A 24,809-nucleotide genomic window follows, 5' to 3' on the forward strand; every position below is an offset into this window, starting at 1 on the left:
CAACATGCAAAATCCCTTTACAGTGTTATCAGAGGACACCTCTATTGACTAAACTTACAAGGCTAATGGGATGGAAAGGGATAATAATAACTGAATGAATACTGAATTACAGGTTAGATATCCATAAACTTTAGCACTCAAGAAAAAGATCCAGATTATCACACTGGAGCAATTTCAAAAAGAATTAAGCCAGATAGAACTGCGCTGTGCAAAGGAACACCAGCTTCTAGTTAGAAAGGTAAGAGCGAGGTCTTCAAAGAGACAAACCTGGCTGCAAATGTCTCCCCACTCCCTTGGTCAACCCTAGCAAGTAGGCTTCTGCCTTAAAGTAGTTCTGAAGCATGACATACAGTAGTAGTTTCACCATCACACATTCAAGGTGTAACATGGGTATAGTGAACTAGGATTACCATGATGTTTATCACACAGAGGTTTTTGCAGCTCAGATCCGGGGTGACTCCTGGTTCAGCTATGCGAATTCACGTCATAACGTGAATGTTTTATCACACCTGGTTGCCCCTTCCAAATCGAGGGGGAACTGAATCCAAGCCAAGTCACGTGATGCGGATTCACGCAAAGCGGAGTGAGTGCAAATTGCATTACCACACTGGTGCATACCATACGGATTCAACAATTTAAATTGGCACCCTTGCGCATGCTCAGTGGGAGTCTGAATGCATCGAGACCTTGTACGTTTCTGGGGTGAAAAGGGGTGCAAGCTCTTGCGTGATTGCGTGAATATTTGTCTCGTGAATATTTGTGTCTTCTTCATGCCCTTTTTTATTTTCCCTTCCATTTCAGCAATTTCAACACAGACAGACAGACAGACAGATCTGTATATTCACATTCACATACACATTCACATACACACATGTATATATTTCAAAAAAATGAGTTGCCCTGAAAGTTGCCCTGAAAGTTGCCCTGAAAGTGAAAGGATCTCTGAAAGGAAATGGGGGGAAATTGCAGTGCCGTATCATGGGATATTTGCAACCCGGGGGGGGGGTGCAGTGGTGTACCAGAGCAGAAGCAAAGTTGCATTCCACACCAGACCAATTCGGAGTGAAACTGAAGTGAACTTGGAAGCGATTTCTGTGAATTCGCTTGTTACCAATTTCACCAAAATGAGGTGTCACTTTGGAATCACTGTGGAAGCGCCACGGAAGGAGCCCCCATAGAAAGGAATTGCGTGTGATAACACCATGTTATCGGGTGAATTCACATTGTTGGACCCACAGTCACATTGGATTTCAGCCGCAAAAACCTCCGTGTGATAAACACCCATGTCTTTGAATCCTGGAAAAGTTCTCTGCTCCCCCCTTTGTTTTTTTGTTTTGTTTTTTTACTAAAACTCCCACAACCACCCCTAGCTGGGAAAGCCAAAAAAAACAGTGTTTCCAAACTCCAGTTTCCATGTCAGTGGCACATGGTCTGAGAGGGATGAGGCATCACAAAGTGGGCATGGGAAGATAAGGCAACACTTCCCACCTGCTCAGGACAACAGGTTGCCATGCCAGCCTTGTGGCATGCTACAAGAACACCTGTTCCCTTTCCCCCTTTGTTGCTCTAAGACAAGGACCATTCACCATAGTTAATCAAAGGCCAACAACCAAAAAAGTGAAGTGCAAGAGATGTGGAGATGGCAAGTACTTGGATTCCCAATTTCTATAGCATCCTATCAGATCATTGCGCCTAGTGGTGAAGTAGATGATGGCAGCATAACTCCCGCATGTTAAAAATGTACACATGTTCAGTACAATTTAGTGATTCAGATACTTCAACTGTTTAGATTCTCCCCACCCATATGTTTTATGCAAGGTAACCTTCCTGTAGGTTGTTTGCCCTCCAACTTCAAACTGTGGAAATTACAAATTTATGATAGTTTAAGAAAGGATGAAAAAAATAACCAGTTTCTAAAAGATCATTTTTTAATTTTTAAAGAGTCTTTTAAAAATATTTCCTTAAATAAAAAAAACAGCCTAAGCCATGAAAAATTACAAACATCAATATTATGTCCCAAAGTACCACAGGTACTAGTGCCAGAAAAAAGGACTTAGGTGCCTTATTATAAGGAGAGGAGAACTACTAATTGAAAGTCAAATATGCATCAGAGATGTGGACTGAACCATTTAGAGTTGATGCTCAGCCACCTGCTCTTCAACAAAAGAGAAATGAACTTTTCTTCTACCTTTCTGTTTTGCTTTCTAGATTAACATATGACATTTAACACCAAATCATACAAACCGAATGGCTTACATTCAATTGGGAAGATAAGGAAAATGTCCGTGAAGCTTGGTGGCATGTCAAAGGAGAAAATGTAGTCAAAAATGAAAAAGGGAAATTTCAATTTCCCTAAAATATTTTTATTTGCTTCTGTTAGTGCTGCAAATTGGAGACATGCATGCTCCAAATACCCTTTCCAATTCCATTTAGAGTGGATCTTGTTTCCGTGTCCTTTTCTGTTCTTTTTTTAACAGATTAATCCTTTCATTTGTTCTTTCTTTTTCACTCTTCCTTCCCATTTTCAACCACTGAAGAGCAGAAGCACTGAGATTGTGGTAAACTGAAGTGCAGGTGGTCAGTCTCCAGAGCTACACCCCAAAGAAGAGTCCAAATTTGGGTAGTTGAAAGTTATGGAATATCTACTATCCACCTCTCATTCCCAGCCACTGTGAGCATTGCAGCTAAACTCAGAGAGAACAGGGAAGCCTGGCAAAGGGTAGGGTGATAGGTAATATCTGGCACTTTCTTGGTAAGTCCTGACTCTATCATGACAGTTTGCAGAAAGGACATAGGTAGAACAGTGGTAAAACATGTATTTCGAACACAGAACAACCCAGGTTTGGCTGTTGCCATATCTGGGTAAAAAGGTCAGATATTAGGTGATGTATGTTCACAGTACCAGTTACACCCTGTGAGTGTATTTCTAGTCTGTGTGGCTGACACAATACGTGCATTGCTAACTATGCACTTAATGGCCATGTACAAGAAAAACCACTAATCATGGTTAGGGTTTCTAACCCTCTCTCCCTCCCAAGGCAGGGGTTCTCAGCCTTCATATGTTTTGAACCTCATTTCCTAGAATCTCTAAACATTGACCATGGTGGCTGGCAGGTATGAAAAGTTAAAAACTGAGGTTATTATTACTGCTCACCTGAATTCTTTGAAAATAAGTGTATATATATCAAAATCAAATATAGGCTAATAAAGTAAATCAAGATGGAATAAACAAATACCTTGTTGGGTCAGAATCTCATCAGTGTTTTAAACATCCTGGAAAAGCCATATTAGGAAATTACTGGATTGTTTTCCTAAATTCTACTGTTCCACATCTAGGAGCCAGTTGAAATGATCATTCTGGCTATGGGATTCTGGAAGCTATAGTCCAAAAAAGTAATGTGTCCAAATTCTTACAGAATGTGTTTCATGTTACTACTGGGGTCGACAAAAATATGATCCTGTGTGGTATATATGGACTCTTAAATCTCTTTTTTGAATTTTCTCTAAGAAACCATGCTGTCAGCCCACTTCCTTTCCCACCTGCTTTATTGTCTGATTCAGGGCTCCCTGCTTTCCCTTATACCTTGCATATAGTTGGGGCTTGGACATCTCTGTTCTGTTTTGCTCTTACCTACATTATTGTCTTTTTGAATGACTTTAATTCCTAGTGCTACAAATACCAAACAGAGCAACTGAAGCTTGGCCTCTTATGCAATCCAGCCAAGCTTCCATCATGGCTTGGATTTGGCCTCACAAACTCAATCCTGGCTCTTCCCTTCTGCGGCAGTTCTGCCCCAGTTCTGAGTGCTCAGTGTGGCCCAGGCTAGAGGCTGAGGAATAATCCTGGAACATTTCTTGCATACCCTCATTCTCTATTTCTTCCTGCTTCCTCCTGTGACCAAGCATTCAAGCAGGAAGTCTTTTCTTTAGATAAAAAATAAAATTAAGCCTTAAGAATGAGCCCATTAAATTTGTCCAGTGATATCATATAAAATAACATACTGGGTGTAAGGCAAGTGACTTTGGTTTAGCAGTGACAGCATTCCAGCTGGATAAGTCTCAAGAATCTGCCAACTAGTTTGGTTCTCATAGTTAATCCATATTTTTTTTCTACATAAGTTTATTTGCAGGTCAAAAGGAAGGAATGGACTTAAGGCATAAATTCTTCCTTGATAGTCATTGGTGATGAGGAAACCAGGTTGGTGGTACTGCTGCAGATGCCTCCAATTGGACCTGGAGTGCCAACAGCTGGAGGGGTGGGAGTGGTTGTACTGGCAGGCTGTGTTTGCTGCTGCATCTTCTTCTTGTTCACTTTCCTCTCCTTTGCTCTCCGATTCTGGAACCAGATTTTCACCTGCAGAAACAAAGGCAGGAAGAACCAAGCAGAAAAAAAATAGGCATGAACAAGAGGGAAAAAGTGAGAGGACAGAAAAACAAAAAGGGAAGAGTGTTTAAGGTGAGCTCACTCAAGTAAAAGAAAGATGGGAAGAGAGATGAAGCATACAATGGCCCAGAAAAGGCATGGATGAGAGAATTGGGGGTAAGAATGGGCAAAGCAAGATGCAGAATAAAAGTGGGTTTTGTCAAGGGCAGGGCAGGGCAAGAAGAAAAACCAGACACAGGGGCTGTACAGATAGCCCAAAAGGAGTGGCTCTGTGCCACCCCTGGATGCATGGGGTTGAAGACATGGCAACCGGATGCCACACCCCCAACCCGCTTGGAAAAGAAGCTCCAAAAAGGAACTTATTTTGCCAGAGCTACAGGAGTGCCATAAGGGTCACGTTGCACCCTCATGACACTCCCTGTGCATGGTGCCGTTTGTGCGCCATGCATGAGCGACATCATCATGGTGCACTCCATGTAAATGACGGCGTGCCAAGATGGCACCCACGGTGCCTGGTAGGCCTCGGGAGCATGCGGACACTCCACTCTACCAAGCCCTATTTTCGGCCCCAGGCTGGTGCAAAGCACCAGTCTGTACCAGGCCACAGTAACTGTTAGATTTTATTAGGCTGGGTTCTTTTTCGTGATACCTGCCTTCTGTAATCGGCCTTTCCAGGTACAGTGAGTTCTTATGCTTTCTATCTACTGTGTTGGCTCTCAGTTTCATATAAAATTTCATATAAAAGACTCAGCACTATGTTGGTCCTCAGTTTCATATAAAACTCAATTGCAGAGAAATAATAAATGTGTAGTCAGGTACATCACTTTCCCCCCTTTGCTTTATCCACAGTCTTTTATTTTGTTATTGTAACTATCACTCCCATAATTTGAAATATACCAAGGGGGGAGGAAATTGAGAACCAGTCTTGCTATACTTTTAGTATGCATATTTGTACAAAAGGAAGGCCACCATGTTCAGTGAGGCCACGTCATAAGTAAATATGTAAGCAGGGCTATGATCCATGCCTCTGACATTTGCACTGGTATAGGCCTGAGATGCCTGTGCAGCAGCCACTTTTAAGCTGTAATGATTTGCAACCCTGCCACACCACCAGACCCTGCAGCACCAACCTGTCGCTCAGTGAGTCCTAACGTTGCTGCCAGCTCTGCTTTCCGCCGGATGGTGATGTAGCGGCTGTAGTGAAATTCCTTCTCTAATTCCAAACGTTGGTGGTCTGTATACACAACACGATACTTGTCTTTTGTTCTGGTCTTCCCTAATAAACAATAAACAGGTACTGAATTAAAAGCCTGAGTGTGAAATATCTGGAACACATAGGCCCCATACAGACAGGCCAAAATAAAGCTGTTTCGGGTCACTTTGGAGGTATGCTGTTTAAATGATGCATGCGTACTAAGAGTGCAGAAGCCGTGCCAAAGCCACGATCTAGTAATAAGGATTGGAGTGCAGCTTTGGTGCAGCTTCTGAACTCTTAGTACGCATGCATCATTTAAACAGCATACCTCCAAAGTGACCCGAAGCAGCTTTATTTTGGCCTGTCTGTATGGGGCCATAGTATGATGGACTGCCATAGAAACATAGAAGACTGGAGTGATGGGGAAAGGAAGGACATGGGGTGGGCAAAGAATAGTGGCACACTCTCTGATTCCTGGTACTGACTTTTTCATCTTTGTGTTCAATTTCTATGAGACATTCAGGCTTCCATCTTAATACCTACAATTTTTAATTGCTCTGCAGCTCACTCGGTTCATCCTGTGCACATTTCAGCTCCATTACACAGTTGGATGTTTGACAATGATAACGATTAGCATTAGAAGTATTATTTCCATGGCCAGATTTAGTTTTAGAAAGAGCCTGCATCTATGAATCCCACGTAATTTGTGCAAGACAACACATACTTTCCTTAGAATCATAGAATCATAGAATTGGAAGAGACAGCAAGGGCCATCTAGTCCAACCCCCTGCCATGCAGGAAATCCAAACCAAATCATCCCCGACAGATGGCCATCTATCCTCTGTTTAAGGACCTCCACTACACTCCGAGGGAGTGTGTTCCACTGTCGGACAGCCCTTACTGTCAGGAAGCTCTTCCTAATGTTGAGGTGGAATCTCTTTTCTTGTAGCTTGCATCCATTGCTCCGGGTCCTAGTCTCTGGAGCAAGTGAAAACAAGTCAGCTCCCTCCTCAGTATGGCATCCCTTCAAGTATTTAAACAGGGCTATCATATCACGTCTTAATCTTCTCTTCTCCAGGCTAAACAGCCCCAGCTCCTTAAGTCGTTCCTCATAGAACATGGTTTCTAGACCTTCCACCATTTTACTTGCCCTCCTTTGGACATGTTCCAGTTTTTCAACATCCTTTTTAAATTGTGGCGCCCAGAACTGCACACAATATTCCAGGTGGGGCCTGACCAAAGCAGAATAGAGTGGCACAATTACTTCCCTTGATCTAGATACGATACTTGTACTGATGCAGCCTAAAATTGCATTGGCCTTTTTAGCTGCTGCATCACACTGTTCACTCATGTTCAGCTTGTGGTCTACTTGGACTCCCAGATCCCTTTCACACGTAGTCTCGTTCAGCCATGTGTCTCCCATCCTATATCTGTGCATTTTATTTTTCCACCCTAAGTGTGGTACCTTGCATTTCTCCCTGTTGAAGTTCATTTTGTTAGCTCTGGCTCAACTTTCTAGTTTATTCAGGTCATTTTGAATGTTGATCCTGTCCTCTGGAGTGTTAGCTATTCCTCCTAATTTGGTGTCATCTGCAAATTTGATAAGAATGCTCCCAATTCTGTCATCCAAGTCTTTGATAAAGATGTTGAATAGCACTGGGCCCAGGACAGAGCCCTGTGGGACCCCACTGGTCACTTCTCTCCAGAATGAAAAAGAGCCATTGTTGAAAACCCTTTGGGTTCGGCCAGTCAACCAATTACTAATCTATGTAACAGTTGCCTTGTCTAGTCCACATTTTACAAGCTTGTTTGCAAGAATGTCATGGGGAACTTTGTCAAAGGCCTTACTGAAATCAAGATATACTATATCCACAGCATTCCCTTCATCTATCAAGCTAGTAATTTTATCAAAGAAAGAGATTAGATTTGTCTGGCATGACTTCTTTCTCTGAAACCCATGTTCACTTTTTGTGATTATGGAATTAGCTTCTAGATGTTCACAGACTCTCTTTTTAATGATCTGCTCTAGAATCTTTCCTGGTATTGATGTCAGACTAACCGGACGATAATTGTTTGGATCCTCTCTTTTCCCCTTTTTGAAGATGGGGACAACGTTTGCCCTCCTCCAGTCTGCTGGCACTTCTCCTATTCTCCAGGAGTTCTCAAAGATTATTGCCAATGGCTCCAGTTCTTTTAATATCCTTGGATGTAGTTCATCTGGTCCTGGAGATTTATATTCGTTTAGATTAACAAAGTAGTCCTGTACTATCGCCTTACTTATTCTGTACTGAAATTCCCCTATTCTGTCCTCTGCTCCATTATGAAGTAAAGAAGGTGTTGAGTAATTCTGCCTTTTCTCTGCCTTCTGTTAGCATTTTGCCATCTTCTCCACGCAGTGGCCCTACCGTTTCCTTCTTCCTTTTGCTGCGGACATATCCAAAAAAGCCCTTTTTGTTGTTCTTAACCTCTCTAGCAAGCCTGAGTTCATTCTGCGCTTTAGCTTTTCTGACTTTACCCCTACATGTGCTTGCTATTTGTTTGAATTCCTCTTTAGTGATTTCCCCATTTTTCCATGTCTTATACATGTTCCGTTTCAAACTTAGTTCAGTTGAAGGTTGCTTAGTCATCCATTCTGGTTTCTTGAGACATCTCCCCTTTTTCTTTCTCACTGGAACTGTTTGAAATTGTGCCTTCAGTATTTCTCCTTTGAGAAACTCCCATCCATCCTAACTCCCTTCTCTTTTATAGGGACAGGATATGCCTAAGGTTGTAAACTTGTCTGCCCAGCTGTGTATTATCTCTGCTCTGTGTATTTTTCCTTATTCACAGGTTAGGGTTTTTCTATACAATTAAATTAAATATACCCCAATCACACTTTATCCCTTACAGGATGCTCTTTTCAGTCTCTCTCTCTGTTGGGGTGGGGGTTTAGAGTGGTGTGAAGCTAGCTTCAAGAGACAGATTCTGTTATTGTTGGGGACATCATCATGGACAGTGCTTATTTTTAAAAGTCTGAATGGGATTGGGCATTCCTTTGTAGGAATATGCTGCACTTAGACTATACTCCCTGCATTTAATTTATCTCTGGCATCACTGTCTACAGCACTATCCTAGATTACTAGAAATTACTGGATAACTATGCATCTGATAATGTGGTCTCAGTCCATGAAAGTACATGCTACAGTGCAGCAATTACAACAGTCAACAGTATTATTCCTCTCATGCAAAAGATGTTGCATTCATGGACACTTAGGCCTGGACTAACCCCAAGGAGAGAATGCAACAGTTTCTGGTTGCACAACCATTGCAGAACTGGTTGCACAAGGATCACAACCTATGCTTCTGCAACTGGAAAAACCAACAGAACTCTGCTTGTACACTGTTTTCCTTGGATAATACTGTGTTGGATTTAGGCCTCAGACTTTAGGGTTCCGCAGGCTTTTTTTCCCACAATAGGGAAGACCAAACAAAGCTAAATCTGACATGAGGCTTCTCCAGATCATACTTAATAACCTTCCTGCATAAACCAGCAAAACCTGTTTCCCTTCTATCCACATATCCACTGTCCCTAGTGATCTTATTAAAATAGGATTGCCAAGTGAAAACTGGAAAAGGTGCCTATGGTGGGTTACACACCACCAAAAAGTACATGCTCGGCACATACTAGGGTTAGGAAGGGGTGTCCTTTCCGGGCGCCCCTAACCCTAGTACGTGCTGAGCACGCACAAAATGGCAGCGCCCTATACACATGGGCGCCGCCATCTTGACGTCGCGGATGCTTAGCATCCGCATGTCGCGATGCAGAAATGATGCCGCAAGTGTGCCATTGGCGCCTTGCAGCGTCATTTCCATGCCACAAAAAGAACCCGCTATTTGTGGGTTCTTTTTGCTGTGCTGGGGTACCACAAGGTTTGTCCACTGTGGTTCCCTGGTGCAGCAAACACGGGCACTGGCAGAGCGCCCTTTTTGGGCGCTCTGTAAAGCGCCAATATTAAACAACCAAGTAATAATCAACACTTGCTAAACTTTGTAGTCTTGGACACCTGGCTGAACAAGACAACATGTGAAAGGGATCTAGGAGTCCAAGTAGACCATAAGTCGAACATGAGTCAACAGTGTGATGCGGCAGCTAACAAGGCCAATGCGATTTTAGGCTGCATCAATAGTAGTGTCTAGATCAAATGAATAACAGTGCCACTCTATTCTGCTTTGGTCAGGCCCTACCTGGAATACTGTGTCCAGCTCTGTGCACCACAATTTAAAAAGGACATTGAGAAACTGGAGTGTGTCCAAAGGAGGGCGACTAAAATGGTGAAGCGTCTGGAAACCATGCCCTATGAGGAACGACAAAGGGAGCTGGGGATGTTTAGCCTGGAGAAGAGAAGGTTTAGAGGTGATATGATAGCCCTGTTTAAATATTTGAAGGGATGTCATGTTGAGGAGGGAGCAAGCTTGTTTTCTGCTGTTCCAGAGACTAAAACGTGGAACAATGGGTGCAAACTATAGGAAAAGAGATTCCACCTGAACATTAGGAGGAACTTCCTGACAGTAAGGGCTGTTCGACAGTAGCACAAACTTCCTTGGAGTGTAGTGGAGTCTCCTTCCTTAAAGGTCTTCAAACAGAGGCTGGATGGCCATCTGTCGGGGATGCTTTGATTGTGATTTCCTGCATGGCAGGGGTTGGACTGGATGGTCCTTGTGGTCTCTTCCAACTCTACAATTCTATGATTTGCTTTTCCATACAACCATTAAACACACAGCTACCCTTTCCAGTCTTCATTCTGGCAACCCTAATTTAAAGATACACCAAACGAATCCAGAAATGCACTCTCATATACAGTCAGCCTTCCATATTGATGGATTCTTTTCCCACAAATTAAACTATCCATGACTTGAAAAATATTCCAAAAATACATAAATTCTAAAAATCAAGCCTTGTTTTTGCCATTTTATATAAGGGGTACCATTTTACTACTCATTGTATTTAATGGGATTTGAGCATCCACAGGTTTTGGTATGCATGGAGGATCCTGGAATCAAACCCCGAGGGTACAAGGGCCTACTGTAACTAGAATGAAATGACATGCAGCCTGTTTGCTATTTTTTTCACCCAAAGCTCCTTAACACATGGGGAGAATGGTGCTTTTCTACAGCATGGAGTCCTCTCTAGTTGTGTAGCCAACCCACAGAACCCAAATCCCAATAACAACCAACATGCTGAACATGAAAAACTATCTGCATATCATGCCATAGGTATTTTTAAAATCTTTTTAATGAAGAACCAGGTCACTGAGTCAAAGCTGCTGATTTTGATGGGATAAAGTAAACACTTCCATTTAAACGACTTCTAATGTCTTAATTTTAGCTATGGTGTTTAATTATTAGTATCATTGTGTTAAGAACACTCCTGTGAATTTAGAAATAGACTTGATTTCAAGCAGGCATACTCTTTTAATCTCTGAGATAGCCTCTTGATTTTTTGTGTGAGTCATTATTCTTTTAAATTAGGAAAGGCAGGAATGAGGAATGGGGAAAAAAGAAAACCTGAACATGGTTCCATCTGCATTCTGTTTCTCAGTTCTGTCTTGAATTCCATTTACAGACATATTGGATGGGATCTAAGAAATGCTTTCATACAGCAGCAACACAGCTAGAGTGAACTAGACCCGTATAATCCTTTTTGTCATCAGCATGACTGCCTCACAGATGTACAATATATGCTTTAATCCAATTGTTATTTCCATGGAAAGCAGACCTATCAAAGCAAAGTGATTTACATAAGTGTTGATTTACAGTCAAAAATTTATTCAGTGGTTTTACTTGGGTAGGAATAGCATTTGAATTTAGGCCATCCTGTACAGGCTCTGTCACACTCCCTTCTTCTTGAAGTTGACTAAAACAGACTAACACAGTGTCTCTCTGAAAGCTCATCTCCTCCATTGTGACAGCTCACAGTTACTTTGTTGGATTTGTTAGCATTTAAGACAAATTCACTTTAAATCCCCCACAAATGAACTGAACGAAGCTCTGAGTATAATCCTATATTAGCAACCTGGGTCCCAGCGTATTAATTGTGAGCCATGCACAGTATAAATCTTGTTAATGGCTAGATAGGGAACAAATACAAACGAAGCCTTATAAGCACCATGCAGCCACCCTTGCATTTAATTTTAAAATAATTTCCAATATTATATTTGCATCTTTTTATTCAAAAGAAATCACATGAAGAAAATAGAGGTTTATAAAGAATCAAGACAGCTCACAGAATAGGAACTGGTCCAAAGTAGAGCAAATGTCTTTGAGGTGGCTTTTCCTTACCCCCCACATGCATAAGATTGAAAGTTAAACAGTACACTCACCTCTCCACGTTTGTTGGGGTTAGGGGCACAGGACCCCTGTGAATGTGGAAAACTGACAAATAACAATAACATTATGTTTTTACCTTTAAGAACACCTCTCTAGGAATCTCTAGGTCCTCCAGTGCAACTCTGGCAGTCAACATCTGCCAGACACTGACCACAGAACTGTGCTGGAGGAGCCACTAATGCCTAGTGGAGTGTTCTCTCTAGGAATCTCTAGGTCCTTCAGTGACACTTTTGGTTAAAGTTGACCACAGATTTGTGCTGGAGGACCTAGATATTCCTAGAGAGAACATATTAATAAAATCCATGAATAATCAAAGATGCAAAAGTCAAAGCTCCAAATGTGGAGGGATGAATGTAATTCAACACATTCATCTCATTCATTTTGGTACTCTCTGTATTTAATTAAAATAAGTACAGTGGGCTCTTGGTTTCTGCTGGGGTTTGGTTCCAGGACCTCTTGTGGATGCCAAAATCCATGGATTGCCAAATCCCACTATATACAGTGACATAGTAAAATGGTGCTGCTTATATAAAATGACAAAATCAAGGTTTGCTTTTAAAGGCTGTGTGTGAATATTTTCAAGCTGTGGATAGAGGAATCTGTGGGTGCAAAATCCATGGATATGAAGGGCTGACTGTATAAAGTACTATAATCTTCACAAAATATAGTTCAGTTTTTAAGTCACTAAATAGTTACATAAAACAATGATAAAAAAAGCAATTAAAACAGTAAAATAAAAGCATAAGAACATAGGCAAATAAGAAAATTGTTGTCTGCATCTGAAAGAATCATGGCAGCTAATGTGGATAAGGCCGCCTTCTGCCTCTCCTTCTTTTGCAACCCTTCCATTCTTTCCCCCATTTTTCTTCTTTCCTCAGATGTTTTAAAGCAGTGGTCCCCAAACTGTGCCCTTTAAGAGATTTGGGACTTCAGCTCCCAGAAGCCTCAGCCATGTTGGCCAATAGTCTGGGATTCTGGGAGCTGAAGTCCAAAATTCACTTAAAGGCACAATTTGGGGACCACTGCTTTAAAGCCTGGGCCTTCTTCCTCATCATTGCCAGCAGAAACATTAAGGCACTGATGATTGTGGTACAAAAATCCACAAAGGGCTATGACAAGAAATTCCTCTCCCCAATTGTTGCCCGTAACATTTCAGATGGAATATACACTGAGTGGAGGAAAAAGTTAGTCAGTGGACAGGCAGGTTATTCCAAGAAAAAGCATTCGTTCAAGCATCTGTTTTCTCAAAACTCAAAGGGGAAGCACAAAAGGAACAGAAGCCACAGAATCTGTTTGAGCATCAGCAGTGTATGTTCCCAACACTGATCTGTTAATACAATCCGCTGGGTTTTGGTTCCAGAACTCCCCATGGATACCAAAATCAGTGAATGCTCCAGTCGCATTATATATAATGGCATAGTAAAATGGTGATCCTTATATAAAATGACAAAAATCAAGGTCCACTTTTTGGATTTTGTATATATTTTTAATATTTTCAAACTGTGGATGCTTGAATCCGTGGATAAAAGAATCAGTAGATATGGAGGGACCACTGTATCTTAGCAACTACAGTTTCTACAGACCACCCAAATGTACTGTGCTGGTGTTGATTTTAGGGTTAGGGGCTGCGCAGCAACCACACAGACCCTAACCCCAGTACGGCACGGTGGCATAATAATGACAGCGTCCCGTGTACAAGTGTCTATCCTGCACCTAACAGCATGAATAACCCACTTTTTATCTGGTGGCACTTTAATCTGTTGGAAGGTGCTCCACCGCCCTAAGATAACATGGCTCTAGTGACACAGCACATCCCCTGATTGTAAACCTGATCCTTCAGAAGGAATTTAGCTCTAACTAGAACAGGTTAAACAATATTAGTTTGGCCTCCACTCAGTGTCAGGAAAGTTACATATTTGGACTGTAGCTTCACGAATCAGACAGTTAACATGCATTCACTCAAAAAAGTAATCTTTCCAAGCTCTGTTGCTCCTCACAAAAGCTCTTTCAGGACCCTTATTCTGTATGCTTTATGCATTAAAGATCCCAGCTATAACCCCAGCATTTCAAGTTAAAAGGATCAGATAGAAAAAAATGGGAAAGGTCCCTGCTTGAGATCCTAAAGAGGCAATACCAGTCATAGCAGGTGTCATTGAACCATATATGGAACCAACAGTCTGACTCGGGAAATCATAATTTCTTACGAGATTAACTATTTTATGTACATTAACTACATTATTTCTGTGCTAAGAGGCATAACTCCACATGAGCCAACCTCACAAATACTTGAGAGACAACAAGAGACTTGTATCATTTGCTATTCTTACTTCCACAGCAGGAAATAAAACTATGTTATTTTAGGTTAAGAAAGCTTATCAGACCATTAAAGCTCATGATATGCTATTTAATACAAAGTATTTTGTGTAGGATATGTAAAAGTTATTAGTGGAGAAACGACCTCCATTCTTATTATTTGATTCACTCGGATTTAGGTGGATACATTTAGGTCAGTAATTTTGGAAGGTGCCAAAAGGCAGATGCTTGAGGAGCAGTGGTGTCACCTGGTGCAGCCCACATCCCCAGCACCCTTCAATGATGCCTTGGATATAGGTGGATACATTTCACTAGGGATTTGCAAAGGAGCATGCAAGGCTTTAAGCGTCTCCCAAAATCACTGACCTAAATAGAGTTGCACTACTGACGCAGGCTGTGTCATTATATTTTAAGCTGTACATTTCTCAAACAGGGGGATTCATTATTTTTCAGAGTTGACAGTCTTGGGCTTTTCCAGTAGTAGATACATTTTAAGCTACAAACCTAAAACTATTGTTCTGTGAGACAGCCCATGGATATTCAGTAGGACTTAATCCTGCAAATACTGTCTGTGTTATTCATATTTAAAAGTGAACTCAGAGTCCAAATACCCACTTCTTCTAACCTCAAGCTGAGCGCTCCTAAACAGGAACAGACTTGGTAGAGGCAATGAGGGAGAATTATCACTTCATCTGCTGCCCTGTCAGCTCCACTGGGTGAGATGAACATACTCTGAACAGCCATGTCCTATGTTCCTGTTCTGATAGACTATAATCCAATTTTCTGGGTAGGGCTATGAAACAATTCTATCTAAAACCTGGGAGAGACACTGCCAATTGACAATATTGAGCTAGCTAATCAATGGTCTAAATTTTTATTAATGTCCCTACAATGCCCCATCTACAATGCTATTTGTAAGCCGCCCTGAGATCTCCTGAAATAGGGCAGGGTAGAAGTATTTTAATGGATAAATAAATCTTGAAGTTTTATGGGAAAACTGCTGAGTGGGAAAACTGCTAAGGATGCAGAGAAGGTCTTCACCATAGCAAATCTCCTCCCCACACCAGGACTTCTCTATGTCAGAAGAGCATGTCCACTAGGCCATAACCAACCACATTGCACTCTGTCCTTCAGGCCATGGTGGTGCTGACTAGTTTTAGAGGAAATGGTTCTGGTAAAATATCGTGAAAGTATTGTATTGTGATAGTGATTAGTAATTCTTTACATTTTAGGAGAGGAGAAAGTCATGTAGAAAAACATTGGATACTTACTATTGAATCTCAAGGTCAATACAATAACTTTTCGAGGGTGAAATGATCAAGCCTCCTCCTAGTTGTCAGCATCACCATAATAAATATAAATGTCATTGGTATCCCTTATCTGGAATTCTCAAATCCAAAATGCTACAAAATCCAAAACTGTCCACATGGGTAGTTGAGATAGTGACACATTTACTATCTGGTTTAGTGTACAGAAACTTTGTTTCATTCGTAAAATTATTTAAAATATTGTGTATAATATTACCTTCATTATTATTATTATTATAGTTTATTTTTATAGTGCTATAAATGTATGTGTATAAGGTGTGCATTAAACATAAATTAATTTCATGTTTAAATTTATGTCCAATCTCCAAGATTTCTAATTATGTATATGCAAATATTCCTAAATCTGAAAAAAATTGAAAATCCCAACCATGTTGACATCTGGCATCCCTCAGGGTGCCATTCTGTCTCCCATGCTGTTTAACATTTACATGAAGCCGCTGGGAGAGGTCATCCAGAGACATGGGGCGGGGTGTTATCAGTACGCTGATGGCACCCAAATCTACTTCTCTATGTCTCCGACTGCTGCAGTGACCAAGGATGGCATCTCTCCTCTAAATGCCTGTCTTGCGTCGGTAATGGGCTGGATGAGGGAAAACAAACTCAAGTTGAATCCAGAGAAAACGGAGGTGCTTGCAATAGGTACTCCTGGTCCAGGGATGGAGATTTGTCAACCAGTCCTGGACGGGGTCACACTTTCCCTAAAGGACAAAGTTTGCAGTTTGGGAGTGCTCCTGGTCTTGTCTCTACAGCTGTCATCTCATGTGGAGGCGGTGGCCAGGAGCGCTTGGTACCAACTTTGGTTGATACGCAACTGCACCCCTACCTGGCCCAGAGGGACCTTGAAGCAGTAGTACATGTTCTGGTATCCTCTCGCTTAGACTTCTGTAATGCACTCTACATGGGGTTACCTTTGTACCAAGTTTGGAAGCTTCATTTAATTCAAAATGCTGTAGCCAGATTGGTCACAGGAACATCTAGATCAGACCATATCACTCTAATATTAAAATCTTTACATTGGCTGCCGTTCAGCTTCCAGGCGCAATACAAAGTGTTGGTCATTACCTTTAAAGCCCTACATGGCTTGGGTCCGAGTTACTTAGGGGAATGCCTCTCCCTTAAGTAACACAATCTGCCCCACACTCTTAGAATATCAGGGAAGAAACTACTGGAGTACATGAAAACCAGATTAGTTTTCCCATAAAGCTTTCACAGCCACAGCCCCTGAACTATGGAACAACTTGCCGGAAGAGATCCACCTTATTACTACACTGGAAGACTTTAAGAAGGCACTTAAGATGGATCTCGGTGTGCCTATCCATTTGATCTGCCATAATTGATCCTAAAGAACACCCCCTCAGCTGCTGGGGTCCAACAACCACTGTCAGCAACTCAAATGAGTCCTGTGGTTAAATCAGACCTTTGAGCAGAGCTAGCAATTTTCAGCAGAACCTTGGTTCCAAAGGTAGTTGAGATAACAGCAGCTGGATGTCTTCCAGGAACTGAAGCAATGCAGGAACCTCCGGAGACACTCAGCAAACCGATGCCAGACTTCTTCTGATAAACCACCAGAGAAGCTAAGTCTCCTGAAGTGCTCTTTATTCACAGTGCTATAATACAAATACAGATCTCTCCAAACCATACCAAACCAACTCCTACTACAAACCCACAAGCTATCAATTGAAACCCCTGGGTTTATATAGACTCCAGACCAGGGGTAGGCAACCTGCGGCCCGGCGAGGCCTTGGGACCGTCCCCAGCCTGGTCCTGCCGCCGATTGCCTCCGGGGCCTTTGGCCGCTCGCGCACAGGGGCAATTGTCTATATAAGCCTCAGAAACATGCATTTATATTAACATTTTTTAAAAATCAGCAAATTTTTTCGTGTGTCCTCCACTTATTTAAAAAAAGTGTCCACCATTTGAAAATTTTGTCCTACATTTGTCCCGGTTTATTTATTTATTTAAAAAAAATTAAATTATTTAATTATTTATTTTTTGGCTTCGGCCCCCCAGTTGTCTGAGGGACAGCAGCCCGGCCCCTGGCTCAAAAGGGTTGCCTACCCCTGCTCCAGACCATGTGGTCTCCCAAACCCAGTGAGTTCAGGTGTGTAACCATGACATGTGTCCCCTGTGTAATCCAGACACATGTTTCATCATCCATGGCTACGTGCACTTAGACACCAAAGTGTCCTTGAGCCAATGAGCATCAGCTGTGCTAATCAACCTTGTCCTTCTGCTGAATGCTCATGGTCAAACACACACACATCAAGCATTTCCCTGTGTGCTGTGTTTTAACCCTTGACACTCTGACACTTCCGACTCAATAGTATGGGAGCAGACGACGATTGGATATTTTAATGATTGGTAGCAGTATTGCTGACCATTTTATTGTTTGTATTTTTAGATAACATTGTATTTACATTTTGTATTGTTGAATTTTTTTGCTGTAATCCTGCCTCAATCCACAGGGAGAGGTGGAAAATATAAATAAAATTATTATTATTATTATTATTATTATTATTATTATTATTATTATTCTGTCTGGTCTCAAGCATTTTAGATATGGGAGACTCAACCTGTCCAAGCCTTGTTATGTAATTATTTAAAATATTTACTAGTACATCTCAAGAAATTGCTAGTAACTGAAAGGAATAGGTCAGTCTCATTTCATTTACCGATAAATGTCAGCATTTAAGGAAACAAACTGGATAATGCCTAAAACTGGGATGATATACCAGTATTTTAAAACATTTTTCTGCATAAATTGTGATTTCATTCAGTACCATTAATAAAAGAAGCAAAAGACCCCTTTAACAACAACTCGATTTAAATGTCAGTGAACTATCTGAATAACACAGTCTTTGCAGGTCAGTAGAAGGACAACAGAGAGCCTAACTTTCTTGACAGGAGGTTCTAAAGCTTGGGGAAGCTAGTAACAAATGCCCCTTTCTCCACTTACATCCTCACTGAACATGCCTCTATACTGGTGTTGGTCCAAGAAGATCTTAAAACCCAGGGATGCTCAAAAGGGAGAAAATAGTCTTTCAAAGCCTGGTAATCGAGGCTTTAAAAGCCCATAGTTAACACTTTGCATCATCCCAGAAATAGACAAGTAGCCAAGGTCCTGTCCTGGGGTCAGTGTTTTTCACTACATTGATGATGATGATGATGATGATGATGATGATGATGATGATGATGATGATACTTTTATTTGTATCCCACTTTTCTGCTGCAGGGCAATCAAAGCAGCTTACATGTTAAAACAGCACAAATATACAATACATGATATGTATACAATACAGTATCTAACCCCCCCCCCCTTGAAAAAGACACACATGTATGCATGAGAACAAAATGCAACCTCTTGTCTAGATTTCTGTAATGCGCTCTACATGGGGCTACCCTTGTACCAAGCCCGGAAGCTTCAGCTAGTGCAAAATATTGCAGCCAGATTGGTCACCGGAGCATCCAGGTTTGACCATATAACACCTATTCTGAAAGATCTTCACTGGCTGCCTATTTGCTTCTGAGCACAATACAAGGTGTTGGTTATCACCTATAAAGCCCTACATGGCTTGGGCCCGAGTTACTTGAGGGACCACATCTCCCCATATAATCCGCTCCGCACACTTAGGACATCTGGGAAGAACCTGTTGGAAATTCCATCTTCCAAATACGTTGTTACATCCCAGATGGCCTTTCCAGTGGCGGCCCCACAAATCTGGAATGGTCTTCCCGAGGAGCTCCGTCTTGTGACCCCCCTGGAAACATTTAAAAAGAGGCTTAAAACCTTCCTCTTCTGTCTAGCTTTCCCCACTGAAAAATAAAGTTGTGCACTCCCAATCCCATTGACTCTCTGTTTTACTCTCTTGAATGATTGTTTTTTAGATTTTATATAATTTGTATTTTGCATTTTATCTATTTTATGAAATGTTGTAATGGTTTTATTGGTCTGTAAACCGCTTTGATCTAAGGAAAAGTGGTATACAAATAAAAATTTATTATTATATTATTATTAAAATAAGAGGGCATGTTTCTTAGATTTGACACCAAACTGGGAGGACTACCTAATATCCCCAAGGTATTCAAAATGACTTCAACATATGGGAATACTGAGTCAAAAGTAACAAAATGTCATATGTTTCACTTAGCCAAGATGAATCAAATATATAATGGGTAACACCTGATTGTCAGCAGCATGCATGAATAGGATCTAGGGATCTTTGATTATCACAGTGGCTTTTATTCCCACACTAGGCACAGGATGTAAACCCATAAGGATGGATTCTATAGCATAGCTCCATCCCTGGGCAATACTTATTCCATACCTGATCCATGGTAGTAAAAGTGCTATACTATACATGGTACTTGCATTGTGTGATAGGGTTTCAGCACTATTTTCAGAATTTACCCCTGCAGAAAGGACCAGAGCTCCCTTTCAAAAAGTTGTCATTTAGCTGTGGGTTTTATACACTAAAACCATGTACTTGACCTTCATTATTTGAGCTTAGCCCATATTATAGCTTCAGATTTTCAATTTTCTCCTCACAGATCAGAAAATGGACAGGACTGAGAAAGTGCAATAACAAAAAACCAAAAGAGATCAGTATCAAATGTTGCTATTATTATTATTATCCCATGTTTCTGCCAAAACTGGAACACAAAGTGGCTTACATAACAATTTAAAAACATACAAAGGTGATACATTAAAATAGAATTAAATGATTACAATATTAAAACAGATTGCTCATTACAAGAATAATGCTAGGAACCAGCATGGTGTTTGTGGTTTGAGTGTTGGACTAGGACTCAGAGAAATCAGGATTCAAATCCCTGTTCAGCAATGGAAACCCACTTAGTGACCTCAGAAAGTCACACTTTTTTGGCTTTAGAGGCATGCAATGGTAAACCATTGAACAAATCTTGACAAGAAAACCCCAACATAGAGTCGCTTTAGGTTCATGATAATTCAAAAGCAACTTGGAGGCACACAACAACAGCAAGGTCAAAAAGCCATCTCTGCACTACATCAGGTTAGATAGTAGCTCAGAATCTACCTACTAATTAGAAAGGAAGTTCTCAGTATTTTAAGGTGCTGATTTAGATGCTGTCTTTCTTGAAAACCCCAAATCCCCATGATCTGTCTCATGGTATGTGAAGCAAGTTGTTCCTTCAACCTATGGAGCAATATGCTGCCCTTCAAATATGATTTCTCTGCCATGGGATATGGCAGAGTATGAAGATGACAGGCAAGGAACGAATCATGGCACAGCAAAGAAAAGGAGATTGAAAGAGTAAGAAGCTACTTTAGGAAGAAGCAAAATATTAGATGTTATTGGTGAGATGCTGTTTAATAGGTGTTATCTGTTGAAGACTAGGAGGTGAGATAGCTAGATGCATGAGAGATTCAAACCTCCAAAACTCTGGACTACCTATGGAAAGGATGAGCTCTGTATTTTCTATTCTGCTTGTCCGAGGTCTTGACCACTGTCTTTCTGGCACTCTTCTGGACTCTGCAGGCCGCATACTATACTCACAGAAGTTTCACTTTTTTGCCCTCCCTGCAAATTCTGTAAGTCAAAGGTTTTTGTGCTGTAAACCAGAAGGGGTTTTTCCTTCTATTCTTTTTTTTTTTTTGGATATCATTAAAGAAAACAAAATAAACAAGGGAGGGGTGCAATTAAATGTAAGAATGTCAATGACCCAGCTCTTTGTGCTAGCTTGTGCCCTGGTACAGAACTCTAGAAGGAGTGGGAAACTATGTGCCTACAGGAGAGCTAGAGTAGGTTGCCACACTGAGTGATTTATGATGAGCCCATGGGTGATAAAAACTTCAACAACAACAGGTGGCATGTAAGCACCTAGAAAAAACCCCAGAGTTACTTTCTAATTAACAACCAAGCCCAAGAGCCTACATTTGTATTTTCACTTCTGATCAATATGTGTGTGTGTGTGTGTGTGTGTGTGTGTATAAACTCATGCAGTATAAAGATTTATGTGTGACTCTGGTGTATACACACACACACACACACACACACACACACACACACATAGTGCATGTAAAATATCAAATGTCACCAAGACATGACTGTGTTGAGCTGGGGGTTTATCTCAACATATACATTTTCTGATTTGACTGGAGAATTTCTAATGCATAACAAATTACTGTTACATCCTCTTTTGCACTCTCAAACAAAAAAATACTATTAAAGAACACCTGGGGCAGACACACACTGACAGCTTGTTATTGTGCATCTTCAAGTCGTTTCCGATTTATGATTACTCTAAGGCAAATTTATTTTGGGTTTTCTTGGGAAGACATTCAGAGGAGGTTTCCATTGCCTTCCCCTGAAGCTGAGAGAGTGTGACTTGCTCAAGGTCCCCTAGTGGGTTTCATACCCAAACTGGGAATTGAACCCTGGTCTCCAGAATCATAACCACAACTCAAACCACTAAGCCACATTGGCTCTCTGAGATAGATAGATATATTTCAGTGCATGCATATTGCTTACTGGACATGTATGTCACATATTAGGCATCTCATATATACGTTTTCTGTATATATGCACATTGGATGCATATACCCATTTACATCAGGGTAAACACCACTGTAATAGACCTAAGTAGACTTGTGCAGAATTAGGTTAAGTGTTGCAAGTGTGTAGCTATGTTAGCCTGTTGCAGTAAACTAAATACAGAATCCTTCAGCAGCTTAGAGATCTAAATTGTGCACTGCACCTGCAGTCCATTAAAGCTTAATCACTTATTTATTCCAAAGAAAAGTTACTCATTATTATGTGTCATAAGTCATATTGGGTTTTTTACTGAAATTGTATAAACCATATAATTATTAACTCCCCAAGTACCTTCATTCTTTAAACAGATCCACTTCTCTTTTTGAGAGATCACTACATAAAATATTCTATTACCCATTTGTTTCTCAAGGTATGTATTGAGCAATAAATAACACATACAGTATAAATCAACCTGAATTTATTTATACATGCTACTGCTCCTTGAGGTTTCAGGGTAAGTCATGAATCCAGGGATGTAGACTGACTGACAATCCACAATGAACAACTGAACCAAACAACTGAAAGGTTTCCACTTTCAGATTTGAACAGCTGAACAGCAAATAGATTTTTAGACTGAATAAAGATGCATTCTTCTATTTCTAGTGCACACTCATCCTCTTTTCCGCAGCTTTTCATAGAATTAAGGGTTTACAAAATTTCATAAAATCATTGTGAAAACAACACCTGTGGTATTTGTTCTTGTTTGTGATGTTGTTAATGACACAACCAACCCATCAGAAAAAAAGGGGGAAAAAGGCATATCGAAAGAAACACAAGAAAAGAAAGGGGTCAAAACCTTGAGCTGAAAACAGGAAAACTATGTTTAGGTCAATATTTTCTGTCAGAAAACATTGTTTAGGTCAATGTTTTCTGACACCCACCTACCCTCTCAAGATGCTTGCAAATTGCAAAATTAATGGTGTTTGAGACTGCTTTAACTCTCATGGCCCCATCCTATGGAATCCTGGGATTTGAGGAATGTTGTGGCACCAGAGCACTCTGGCAGAAAAAGCTAAATATCTCATGTATCTATAAATCCCAGAATTCCATAGCATTGAGCCATGGCAGTTAAAAAGGAGTCAAAATGTACTGATTCTGCAGTATAGCTGCAGCCTCCGATACAGTCTGTCTATATGAACATGCTCTGAAAAATATCTGTTCCAACTTAAAGGTTATCTAACATGTTCCTAATGACATCATTTTCATTTCAAATGTTTCACGACCATTCCCCTTCACCCCCTAGTTCCCAGAAAATCCAGTTTGTTTTGCTAAACGATGTGCTTGATTTGTCATCAGTGACTCATCATTGTTAATTTGTTATCTGTTAGATTTGTTTTATCAGCCAACCAATTAAGAAGATGATAAACAGCTCCATCCCATGCAAATTTAGGCAGACCTAACCCTATTGGAATCAAGCTGCTTAAGGATCTCTTAACTGAAAACTGGATCAGGGCAGGCACACTTTAGAGATAAGAACCCACAAAAATACAGGCTTTAATGTTGATTAGCTGAATTGCTCATGCAGTTCTGACTACTATCAAATATACATGTAGAATTCAGAAGTGCAAGTGATTCCTGAAACAGAAGGAAGAAAAACAACATAATCTAAGGAGACAATGCTCACAAAGTTTTGTGCATCTTTTTGTCCTTCACAGGAGTTTGCAGGGTGGGGAGAGAGCTACTCAAAATAAAATAAAATGGAAAATGTCACACATAGATAGTTAATATGTGACATTTTCTGACATACTTGTTAAATATACAGATGTTGACCAGGGGAAAAAACAACTGGGGGGGGGGGGCGGAATTAGACATTATTTTCCAGCATGGCCCTCTATTGTCCATTAACCATGGGTTTTGTTATCATGGGATATTTTTTTTATTGATATACCAGTGATCCTGATAATGCCCTTTACTGGCTACTACTCGATTAAAAGCTCTGTTTGTCACCTATAAGTGAAACCCACATGACTTGGGTCTAGTCCAGTGATTCCCAAGCTCAGGTCCTCCAGGTTTTTTGGAGTTCAGCACCCAAAAGACTCAGGGGCTGTACAGTCTACAGACCATCCCTAAGGGGCAGCCTGCAACTCCCTGTATCTGCACCAGTCTGGGGCCGTGGCAACTGCATCCCGTGGCCCCAATCTCTCCTTTCCACAGCGCAAAAAGGAGCCACAAAAAAGCTGTTCCTTTTTTAACCCTGGCAAGGGTGCCATAGCCACCGGTGACCAACTTATCCATACTCCTTTGCCACTGCGTCATGTAGATGTTGAGCCAGTGTTGTGACTCTTTGTGCCGTGTGGAATGGCATGCATCATCACACCAGCCTGGGACAAAGTTGGGGCATGCATCATGTGGACACCACACCCTGCCTCAATTTTGGCCAATGGTATGGGATTCTGTGAACTGAAGTTCCAAACACCTGGGCCAGAGTTTGGGAATCACTGGTCTAGGCCATTTGACAGACCATACCTCCTACACATGCATGCCCACATGAGATATATGGGGAGGTCCTTGTCATGGTCCTGCCACCCCATGCTGGTACATTTGATGGAGGCATGCAACAGCTTTCTTAAGGGTTGTTCCATGTTCTGGAACCTCACTCCATGGGAGGCTAATCTGATACACACCCCTCCCTGATGTCCATCCACTACTAG

At 41.1% G+C, this 24,809-nt stretch overlaps 1 protein-coding gene across 1 annotated transcript in view; it reads right to left on the bottom strand.

Moving 5' to 3' along the window:
- Nucleotides 1-4,150: 4,150 nt before the first annotated feature.
- Nucleotides 4,151-24,809, bottom strand: part of CDX1 (caudal type homeobox 1) — a 41,412-nt gene continuing 20,753 nt past the window's right edge. Inside the window, exons 2-3 of the mRNA XM_089502287.1 lie at nucleotides 5,515-5,660; nucleotides 4,151-4,354 (exon numbers count right to left, since the gene is read on the bottom strand). Of these exons, the coding sequence (XP_089358413.1) occupies nucleotides 4,151-4,354; nucleotides 5,515-5,660 (350 nt within the window). The remainder of the gene's footprint in view (nucleotides 4,355-5,514; nucleotides 5,661-24,809) is intronic.

This window comes from Sceloporus occidentalis, unplaced genomic scaffold (genome assembly GCF_023333645.1).
Source record: "Sceloporus occidentalis isolate IW3139 unplaced genomic scaffold, rSceOcc1.0.p SCAF_1, whole genome shotgun sequence".
Classification (NCBI taxonomy): Eukaryota; Metazoa; Chordata; class Lepidosauria; order Squamata; family Phrynosomatidae; genus Sceloporus; species Sceloporus occidentalis.